The sequence below is a fragment of the Rutilus rutilus genome (genome assembly GCF_951802725.1).
Source record: "Rutilus rutilus genome assembly, chromosome: 18".
Taxonomy (NCBI): domain Eukaryota; kingdom Metazoa; phylum Chordata; class Actinopteri; order Cypriniformes; family Leuciscidae; genus Rutilus; species Rutilus rutilus.
Window position 1 is genome coordinate 12,864,016 of NC_140231.1, and position 11,799 is coordinate 12,875,814.

An 11,799-nucleotide genomic window follows, 5' to 3' on the forward strand; every position below is an offset into this window, starting at 1 on the left:
TTTGGAGGAATCAAATAAATACATTTCACAGAACTAAAAAAGTATATTTTATCTAATATGTTCGAGGTCGTTAAGCTAGGTGACATTTCTAATATTGTAGCCTAATATTTGTATTAAAATTAAACAAAACACAAGGTGTTCTTTATTGTGGATAGACACAAAGTGCCACAGGTTACTTGCCCTTGTTGAAAATAGCTACATTTAATGATCATTAGAATGTTCTTCACACAAATGTCCACCATTTAATTACATTTTCTCTTTATTTGATCAAAATTATGACATTATCACTCACTAGCCCTATAAAATCATTTGTTCTCAGACCATAACTAATAGGCTACTTCATTAAATTAAAATATATATTAATATATTCCTACTTAGAAAAAATATACAACTATATATTTAAAAGACACATACTACTCTATATAAAACACATTATCAGGCAATCAGACAATATCAAAGCCAGTTTTGATCCTGAAGATCCTCTTTCTTTCTTTCTTTCCATAGTTCAACAACATCACACACTCTGTTGAGTTTAATACATTTTTATCATTTAAAGTAATTGTGCTTATACAATCTGTCACAACCTTGACATGTCATTTCTGTTACAAACTGTAAATAATCGTTATTTTTATAATTGCTATAATTTTATGTAATTCCTATCCTATCTGTTTAACAATGGAATATCACTTAGAAAATTGAACTTTTTTAAAATCAAGTCAAGAATTATAAGTTTCTATAATACAGCACCAGAAAAACATCATGACTGCTGCTGTATTTAATACATGTATGATAATGTGATTATTTAGTCCGCACTGTAAGATTCCTTGATTTAAAAAAATTCAGTTCTGTAGCTTTTTTTTTTTTTTTTACTTTCAGAAAACATTATAAACATAATGTATAAGCATTTATATTTATAAATAGGACATACTGAACAAAATAACACCAATACAAACATTTTTGTATTATTTAATAAATAAAGCATGATTCACTTCATACATGTTCAATGCATCATAAAGCTCTTTACCAACTGACCCACGGCAGCGCCATCTTTGATGTTTAACGTGAATGAAGGCGAGGCTGTAAGGGATAGATATAGGTTGTAGTGTTATTTAATCTTTCTAAGTGTTTTTGGATTTTGCTGCTGACAAAACACTGCAAAAATATCTTTACAAGAAATTTCAGTAGACAAAAACACTCGACAACGTGAACTATGGAAAAATATAAGTGATATAGGAGCTTTTTACAGCGGATGCCATTGAAAGCATGGTAAGTCTATCCCTCACATTCATACCTGTCATAGTGCTGCTCTGCATAAGGTCTATAGAGACAGAGAGACCAAAAACACAAAAGCAGTATAATACACCTGTTTACCTCACTGTCCTCCCTGTTCTTTATAAGTGTGTCTAATGTGACCAGAAAAATTCACTTCATTGACACAAATAATTACTGAATGGAACGTTTTAGAGTGTTCTGGATTCAACAATGAAGACTAATTTTCCAAAATCTTCATATCCAGCCTTTATATGTTCCGGAAGAAAAAATCCCATTCATTTTCTCCATGGGGAGTGCATTTTGAATAATATTTTATAATTTAATCTACTGTGAGCTGCAAGGTTGTTTAATTATTGTATATGCTTCTGTTGAAGACACCAGTCCAAAATTTCTAAAAAATGTTTTAATTAATTGTGTTCAGCAGAATTCCAGTTGAAAAACTACATTACCCATGATTCTGTAGAGAAATTGACCAATCAGAGAAGAACACGTGCCCACTGACATGAAGCACCACAACTGATGAGTCAGCTTCCCTACACTTAAACTACTTAAACAATTTTGCAATAATATAGTATAATTAAAGTCTTCAAATCAATAGATTTATATTCCTCCATCTGGTTTAATTTTGATTATGTTATTCGTAGTGCTTCATGGGATTGTAGTTCTTTCCCTCATTAAAGCTGTGAAGTACACTTGTACCTTTGTCAGATTTTCAAAAACTTTTTTGCTTCAAATCAAAGTTTGTAATGTTGTGCTTCGCATTGTAGCTGGTTGGTTTGGTTCATGGCTTAAAATTAGAACTCCTAAACGAAGACTTTTGAAAAAATCCCTATAGAAAAAAATGAATGGGAAAAACACCTCTGGAACCAAGACTGCTGAAAAAAGGGACGGGCGCTGTTACACTCTATAACTCTGTTGTCTCTGGTCCAATGTCTTCCCTCAGTGGTCGGTTCCTGAATCTACCTTTTCGAGCCTCCGATATCCTTGAAAGGCCGGCTTCACTCCAGGGACCTCCGAGTGACCTGTGCAAGGGGAGGAGCCTATGTCTGAAAGGATAAAGGAAAAGGGCGGGGTCAGGCATGGGGCGGGGCTCCTCGGGCCCAAGCACCCTTTCGCGGGGCACGCATTCCCTCACTCTCTCCGATCTCCGCATCCTTCCTGAAGCTCGGCTTTGACGTGTGTTTTCCGCCATCACTGGAGAGGTCCACGGAGAATTTGCTGTCCATTCCGATTCCTATGAACAGGTAAAAGAATGAAACTGATTGTGTCAGATTATGAATAGATCCATCGGATCCATAGTGCCTCCTACCTGCATGGCACCTCCATCATCATCTTCTTCTTCATCATCTTCCTCAAAGTCTTCTGCCTGGTGATACAATCGAAAGTGTGCTGAATGGAGTTGGAAAGAGAGTTGAGCGGCCACATCGGTCTGCTTGCGGAGGTCCCGACTCAGCGTCGTGATCTTATGACTGCGCCGTTTTAGCTCATCCAGGAACCGCCGCTCTTCATCTCGAAGCCGAACCTGCAGTGCGCTCGCAAGTGCCCCCTTTTTCCGTAGCTCCACCCGAAGCTGCACCAGCGCACTTTCCTGCTCAGCCAAATGCTGCTCTGTCTCCAGTAATCGTGCCTGCAGAAGCTCTTCCTCCAACTCAATATCTATAATAACACAGAGTTGAGGGAACATGTGGGAATGGCTGAAATTTTGTGATATTTTATACTCACCTTCTTGGCTTCTTACTGGCGGTCTTTTACTTAGATCACAACTCAGCTCTGTAGAGACATGCAGAGAGGCGGAAGTTAACAGACATACGATTGACAATGCAAAGTGGCTTTTTCAGAATGGAGAATCTATACAGTGAGGTTGAGTGACGGACCATTGCATCGTTTCTTCAGGTTGTGTATCTCTAGCCGTAGACCGGTCAGGAGGATCCGATGTTCCTGCTGCAAAAATGCTACATTTCGCTCAACACTCTCCACCTGTTGGGCAAGTGTGGATCTATCCATGGATTGCTCCCAGATGTTGGCAGGTAACAGCTCCTTATTGCAATTAAATTGAAAAATGTCAATACAAAGTAAACACACTTTCTTAACTATAGGCCTAACCATTCATTTAAAGCCTGAAAGAAACTGGTTTCCATTAAAGGGTTAGTTCACCCCAAAACATTTTTTTGTCATTAATTACTCACCTTCATGTCATTCCAAATCCGTAAGAATTTCGTTCATCTTTGATACACAAATGAAGATCTTTTTTGATGAAATCTGAGAGCTTTCTGTCCCTTCATTGACAGCTACGCAACTACCACTTTGACGCTTCAAAAAGTTCATAAGAGCTCATGTTACACAGCACGTTTGAGCTTCCGCAAGAACCAATGAGGTTTGATCTCGCACGTCAAGCACGTTCGGTCAAGCTTCTGTTTATGTTCGCTGATCAATGTTTAAATGTGAATAAAAGCCTAAATTAAATCTGTTCATCATATAAAGCGATCGAGTCTCTTCAGAAAATTTGGACTAAACCGCTCAATTCATATGGATTAGTTTTACAGTCTATTTATGAACATTTTGAAGCGTCAGATTGTCAGTTGCATAGCTGTCTATGGAGGGACAGAAAGCTCTCAGATTTCATCAAAAAGATCTTCATTTGTGTTCCGAAGATGAATGAAAGTCTTTGGTTTGGAACGACATGAGGGTGAGTAGATGATGACAAGTCTCATTTTTGGGTGAACTATCCCTTTAAGGCAGAATATCCTATAGCCACTCCCCTCCAACCACCACTCTGAAGCGAGCTAGAGATGGCAATGATGTGTGTTAAAATCAAATCCCACCCTCTATTTTTTTATCTTTCAATAGAGTGCAACAGTGGCCTTGATTCCAGAGTGTATGTGAAACCGGCTCTACGTCATTCGCAGTGCTTCACTTGATTCTGTCATTTGATTATCTGGTAAAACATTTTTTGCAGGATCATGGGTAATAGGGTTTACGTAATTGTTTGCAATTAATTCACCTGTGGAGAAAATTAATGGGATTTTTACTTCCAGACCCTGACTGTTGCACCGTCTGTTTTACTCCGAATGATGTCACAATAAAACAAAAATTCCGTTTCACATGGACTTTAACAACCTTCTCTTCAGTGAAATGTTTAGTTTGACAAATGTGTGTGTGTGTGCGTGCTTTAAATCCAACTTGGTTTGATAAGCTGTTTTGTTATAGTGCAAAGATATACATTTTTAAGTGTGACTTAAATACTTTTTATGGTCACGATCTATGCACCAATAATAACATTTCAGATGGCTCCCTATTATTCTGGATCGTAAAATGGCTCTTTTGTTACAACTGCAGCATCAGCAGCTTAGGATTCAGTTTTAAATCAGCATTATGTCATTGATACATCCGGGAAATTCTGACCCAGGAAATGCGTGACGACGATAGGCGTATGTAAACATCGCAATGTATCGCCTTTAAGGCGAACAAATGTTGGCAAACCAAGTTTTTTCTTCTTCATAGAAAGCACACAATCCTCCCGTCGACGTCTATTAATCCTCTTGTATATTTTATTTGTATTTTATGCCGTTTCCACAACGATTTCAACTATAACTACACACCCATCAAACTTCGCGCATTGGAATATGTCAGCAAATAATGATCATCTAAATAAATATGATATAGCCTACTGATTATTGACAGCTGAGTCTGTTGAAACAAATGATGATATCGTGAAGGTTACGTTTTCATCACGGCTCTGACGATCTTGAATCTTTATTTAAAGTACACCTCCATCAATACGATGTTTTAAAATCACTGCACCGCGTTATTCTCAATGATATAAACATGCAGGTGGAACATCACGCTACAATGATACTTACGGTTTGACTGAGTAGATGAAGGATGCAGGACACCTCCAGTGCAAAGCATCGCCACCAAAACAGTGCGTCAGGGACACGAAAGGGTTAGTTAGCCATCTGCCATATCCATCCCTACATCTCATTAGGATTTATCAGCTTTTGCAAAGACATACACATACAAAACTCATAACAAATTGTATTTATACCCATATTTATTTAACTGGAAACAACAACTTTTTACTTAAGACGCAACTATCTTGTATAAAATGTTACTGTTAAGTTAATAGGAGTTACTGTGCATTTAAATTCATTAAATTATATAATGTGGTTATTCATTTCATCATTTTGAATTGTTTCAACACAAAAACACCAGGATTTTCTTTTAAACATTTTTTACAAACACAAGGTTTTAGTTCTGCTAGTTTATGTCATTGAATATGTGCTTTGTAAGCTAACTAGCCAAACTGTTTTACTATTATGTTCTTCATTATTTTGCACGTGTTATTTCACTCATATGGTGTAACTAAGGTTTATAGCAGGTGTTAACACTTAAAGGCACAATATGTAAGATTTTTGGATTAAAATGTCCAAAAACCACTAGAACAATGTTATATATTTTGTTGACTTGTGTACTTACATTATCCCAAATGTTTCCAACAATGTTTAAATCCAGAGAAATCAGCTATTTTAACCAGTGTAACGGCCTGTCATTGTGTCGCCTGTTTATGACGTCGTATCCGCCTTACCCTCGATTTCCAGTGTTACTGAAACCATGGAAACACCAAAGACACCTTGATATGTTATATGTTTTATCAGAAAGTTGAGCAAATGTTTGGATACCTTTACCGACAGAAAACAAATTGTTGTTATATAGCTCAACACGGTTAGTTTTATTGTTTGAATCTCGTTTTCTTGATTTCCCGCGAGTAACTTGTTTGTACCATGCCTCAGAGACAGCACTATTTGGTCAAGTTGCTAACATAGCAAAACAGTAGTAACAGTAATAATTTTCTCCACCACACAATATATTTTAAAATTAACTGCATGCCATTTAGCAACACAAGTCATCCAGCTTTTATTAATATGATATTCTAATATCGATCTAGCTTACTGCAGTGTGCAACAAGTGTCTCACACCATCCACTGAGCGAACGCACAGTGTAGCCTAATGTTATAACATAACTTTCAACACTCTCAAACGTGTTTTTAGTATTTTAGCCCTGTGTTACCCCACAATTTTAATTCGGCAAATAAACTGACCTGTATGAGTAACAAAGTTTAAGTTCAGGGAAGAAGGAGGCAGACGATAAACATAACTTTAATCGTAAAATAAACATAAACGAGACAAAACGGAAGGAGCGGTAGTGGCCTACTGCGGCATACAAGCATAATAAAATCTCTGGAGCTCCTCCATCATGGGACTCTGTTTTGCGCAGGAGTCTCTCATTAGCATTCGCTCCACCGGCTTCGTGCCGCTGTAGGCTCCGCCCTGCTTCATACCACAGTAACGTTAATAAAACTTTAATACATTAGCTCATCCATGAACATTTCTGCCTGAGTCCTGTCAGATTGCTTTCCATCGGCTGTGGAGGTGAAGACGGCAACTCCCGTGATTCCACGCTCATTCGCTGCGTCATCAAGCTACGCCTTTGTTACTGTTATGAATAAGCGACCTCTAGTGGCGAAACTTGCATACTGTGCCTTTAACAGCGATTAACAACTACAAATATTTGGGGTCCATGGTCTAGTGGGGTGCTATAAACCATTCAAGCTCATTTGATTAGAGAGAATAACCACCATGTCATCCTGGTGTTGATCACTATGTCACAGGCTCTCGCCTCGGGAGAGAATTTCGCAGTTACATACAGGATTCCTGCAGTGATTACACCAATTGAATGCAATCACCTTCATTGAGATGCGAGGATGACATTATTAAAATCAAAGGGTATGTATTAATATACGTTCCAAACGCATTCTAAATAACTCTGTATGACGTCAGCAGCAGAAATCTTATATATAGCCACAGAATATACAGTACTGAACCAAAAGAGTCGGGATACACTGACTCTAGGAAGTGTTTTCTCTCCACTTCATCAAATGAGCTTGAATGTTTTATAGCACCTCACCAGACTCCATTTAGATTTGTAGTTGTTAATCACTGTTAACACCTGCTATAGTTACCATAAGAGTGTAAACATAACACATATACAAGACAATAGTAAAACAGTTAATTATATCACAAAGCACATATTCAGTGACAAAAAACTAGTAGAACTAAAACTGTAAAATCCTTGTGCTGTTGCACACACGCACACATATTGAGCATAATGTTTGCATTGCAAAATATAGATTTATAAACCCCTGGTGTGACTGATATAGACTCTCAATATTATATTGAGAGATATTTTTACATTTTATATATGTTATTTTACTTTTATATAATTTTTTCATACAGGCCCTAATTTATAAAGGCAGTTGAAAAAAAAAACAGTAACATGACAACATATATATATATATATATATATATATATATATATACATGTTGTCATGAAGGTTTCTTCAAGCATCTTGGAGACATTCCCGCAGTTCTTCTGGATTTAGTCTGTCTCAGTTTTTTCTGTTTCTTCATGTAATCACAGACGGACTCAATGATGGTGAGATCAGATCATACCGGCTGCTGTCAGACTCCTTGTGCATACACAAATCTCACTGGATTATTACAATTAATGGCAAAAATAATGTTTGGAAATGTAAACTAATATCTCCTACTGACACACTACAGCAAAAGATATAAATAACTGCATTTTTTTTTGCACAATACTGTATATATATATATATCATCACGCTTGATATTTTCATTCATTAAAAAAGAAAAATCCAGCAGCCCCAAGGAAGTTTAATTGCTGCCCTCTGGTGGTCTGGACCACTACTTACCAACTTCACCAGCTTCTTTCTCACATTTAACAGCCCTAAAGCTTTTGTCTTTTATGGCTGCAAAACATGTAAAAGTTTGACATCTTTGAAAAAAAATGTGAATACCTAATCTAAATATAGTGCATATCTTGCGATTGTTACATTCGGGTCAACAAAAGTTTTGACCTCTGAAGACAAAGATCTCTGTCGTGAGAAAATTTTGTGAGAGATGTGTCAAAATCTGTTAAACTCTAGTGGACAAAGATCAGAGACAGATAAAAATTCTGTGAAAAAAAAAAGAAGAATTTAGTTTGTCACAAAGATTATCAGGCACAAATGTGTCCAGATTCATGGTGCTAAATAAACTCTAATGATCTTACCTACACTGTAAAAAAGGTTTTAAGTTATCAGCTTGGCTATATAAGTAATTTCAACTTAAATTACATTAAAGTGACTTAAAAATTTGTTGAATTTATATAAAAAAAAGTAGAAAATTACACAACTTATTTTGGTGAGTTAAAGCATTGTAAAAACATATGTTGTCAACTTACTGATCATATATATATATTTTTTTACAGTGTAGAGTTTATTTATCACCATAAATCTTGTTTATTGTTTCCTTAGTATCGGAGACGTTTGTACGTGAGTTTATTTTGATAAAAAAAATTGCATGCAAATAGATCCAGCTCTTTTATTTTACGTTTGTTATTCAACCCCTGCGTGACAACTATATGTTTTGCTATAATTATCTATAAAAGACTATAATTGTCTTTTCTCTCTTATCTGCTAAGCATTCGGGGGAAGAATAAAGAATTTCACTGTATACAGTACACTATCAGAAAATACAGCTGAAATAATGTCAGTTGTTGTTTCCACATTTAATGCTAAATAGTTCATGCTAAAAAAAGAAAGAAAATGCTCATAAATCAATTTGTTGCCAAAACAAATGTGACAAGATCTGTGCAAAAAGTAAGATACTGAAATCGTGTTACAATATCTCAGAAAAAAAAAAAAGGTACAAAGCTGTCAGTGGAGCAGCTGCAGTACCCTAAGGCAGCGGTCCCCAACCTTTTTTGCCCCACGGACCGGTTTAATATCAGACAATATTTTCACGGACCGGCCTTTAAGGTGTGGTGGAAAATACAACAAAATAAAATGATACGACTGGCATAAAAACTGGGGTATTTTTTAAATAAAATAATAAACGTGAATCCAATGTGTAGGCCTACTCGCAACTTTATTAGCAGCGTCCTCGTAACATCGCGCCTAAAGACAACTGAGAAAGCCTGAACACAAACAAAATGCCCCCCAAAAGAAAAAAATCAATCAGGTCTGTGAGGCAAGTAGGCTACCTTATCACTGAGTTTCGGTTAATTTATGAGACGAGCTCCAGTTCACGCGCCGGCGCCTTCGTGTCCTGATTATCTATTTTCTAATATATTTACTTCCCATTTATTAAATCCAGGCAATTGGTTGATGAAACATTGATTCAAATTAAGATATAATTAATAAAAAACTAAATTAAATTTAAAGACAGGCTTTGTGCTTTCTGTTTGAGGTCTCTGTGAAAGTTTTAAAGCACTCTTTTAGTGCCGCTTTCAGAGTGCTCACATCCGTAACGGAGAACTGTCCTGTCTGTAACATTGTTTTTTTTTGTGTGTGAAATAAATTTCTAAATAAATGCAACTTATAGTCCAGTGCGACTTAGGCTATACACTCACCTAAAGGATTATTAGGAACACCTGTTCAATTTCTCATTAACCCTTAAAGACCTAGAACATTTTTGGGGTGCCTGACTCACCTGTACTTTTCTTTGTTTTTCTAACCCATTCTAGCAGCAAGCATCAAGTGCCATATATCATTTTAAACAGGAGAACCTAAAGTTTCCAGCTAGCTCATTTAAAGTCCCAGTTTTACATTTCTTTTGTAAGAGAATTTATGAAATTAACAGGATTTTAAGAAAAACGGCAGCAAAAAATGTGGTGTTTTCAGTGTGAACTCAAACAGAACTTCCTGAAGTTTTGTTTTTTTCTTTTAGAAAGTTAGACTTGGTTGTTTTAGACTTCCAGATGAAATTTTGTCTACATGTAACAATCCCTCAGCAAGTTATAGCCATTTATTATAATATTATTCTAGGCGTTTTTGAGTAAAAACAGGTGTATTACATTTACTGACAATGTAGATGTGTCCAAATAAGTTCAGGAAGTAAAGTAAATAGAAAAGTTGTTATATTACAACAGAACACTGAAGCAAACATTTTTCTTCAGAAAATTATATTATAATTTGACCATGAACAACAAATGCAAACAATATAACAAGTAGTGACAACTGTGCAATATAAATACTAACAATACAATATACAGAGTGTAAATGAACAAATGGTTCAAATAATCTTCACAAACTAAATACAAAAAGAAATAAACAGTGCAAATGAAGAAATGGTTCATTGAGGGTAATATACTGAGTGCTAATGAACAAATAGTGCAAATAATCTTCACAAACTAAATACAAATAGATAAATAAACAGTGCAAATGATTCAAACAATCTTCTGAATCGGAAGGTTCCACCAGGTCTAACGACTCGTTTAAAAAAATCAATTGTAACACATCCTCCGATTTGTACTGCTGTTTTTTTTACATACTCATGCTCTTTCGTGTTTTGTGCTCTTTCATGTTTTGCGCTCTTTCGTGTTTTGCGCTATGGTCAAAAACTTTGCATCCGTTAGTTTTCATGCGTAGTTTTCAATGCATTGCGTTTGTTAAAGCCCCATTATGTAGGATTTCCGTTTTGGTCAAACAACGACCCCTAGAGTCGCTGTGGACTACTTGTATTTAACGTTACTGTCGTAAATACCACTCACGCAGCAGTCTCTTCACTCACTGATCCTGAGCCTGATGCCCCTGTATACCGGTCCCTGTTCAGTCGGATAGAAGCTGTAACGAGTGGCAATAAGGTGTGTCCCCTTTAAGAGCTGCGCGCGCCCTGTTTAACTGACTCGGCACAGTCTGTATTGTATGTGCACCTCGAACACACCGTAAGCGGATTGTTTCTGTTTGATGCTCATTCTTGTCCTATTTTTGTCTATCAAGTAATGCTGTGGACGGTAGAACGTGGTGTGACAGACAGTTACACGAGTTCGATTGGGGAATAAACACAACGCGTTACAAATCGTCGGACATCGAACAAGCACAGCTAGCCTCCGAAGATGTCTACTAATCCATCAACAAGAACGCCAGGTGCTTTTTAGCTCACACCAACGAGTAAAAAGCTTGTCCGAGTGATATACAGACGTGTTGGGGGAAGTGAGGTAGCCTATGCCGTAAAGCAGTCGAATTTTGTAGTTCTTATTGTGCGCGGGTGTTACTACCCGAACCCCGAAGTTTAAAAGTACGATTAAAAACTATACAAACCCCATCAGGCTATGGCAGACGCGTCATTCAACCTATTTTAAGTCGATGTACCATCACAAGCGTTTTGGAAATATATTATGAAGGTTGAAAAGTTACTTAGTGTTACTTTAAAAATGTATAAAGAAACGTGACTGGTTGTTAAAATCACCAATCACTATGTTTGTTGGTTGAGTTGATGACCGTTTTGGACGAATCTGGGCATGGGGGTGGGACTAAGCATCAACAATCGTTCCTGTTTGGCTCAGAGAAAGAAACCACATGTGTTTCCTTGACGAATCACTGCTGCAGATTTTGATGACGCAATCACCGGCACTACGGAGCCACTGAATGACCAATAGAGACAACAGTGATAACACGGGAAAGC

The 11,799-nt window shown here is 36.8% G+C and overlaps 1 protein-coding gene across 2 annotated transcripts; it reads right to left on the reverse strand.

Moving 5' to 3' along the window:
- Nucleotides 1-955: 955 nt before the first annotated feature.
- Nucleotides 956-5,237, reverse strand: ccdc92bb (coiled-coil domain containing 92Bb). 2 transcript variants are annotated; one of them, XM_084387875.1, is made up of 5 exons: nt 5,133-5,237; nt 3,147-3,309; nt 2,995-3,042; nt 2,582-2,928; nt 956-2,506 (listed from the first exon to the last, which is right to left on the reverse strand). In XM_084387875.1, exons 2-5 carry the CDS (start codon nt 3,274-3,276, stop codon nt 2,177-2,179), a joined length of 855 nt encoding a protein of 284 aa, XP_084244001.1. In that variant the 5' UTR covers nt 3,277-3,309; nt 5,133-5,237; the 3' UTR covers nt 956-2,176. The 2 variants fall into 2 exon arrangements, with proteins under 2 accessions (XP_084244001.1, XP_084244000.1); XM_084387874.1 differs by having other exon boundaries at nt 2,582-3,042.
- Between the last annotated feature and the right edge of the window lie 6,562 nt (nt 5,238-11,799).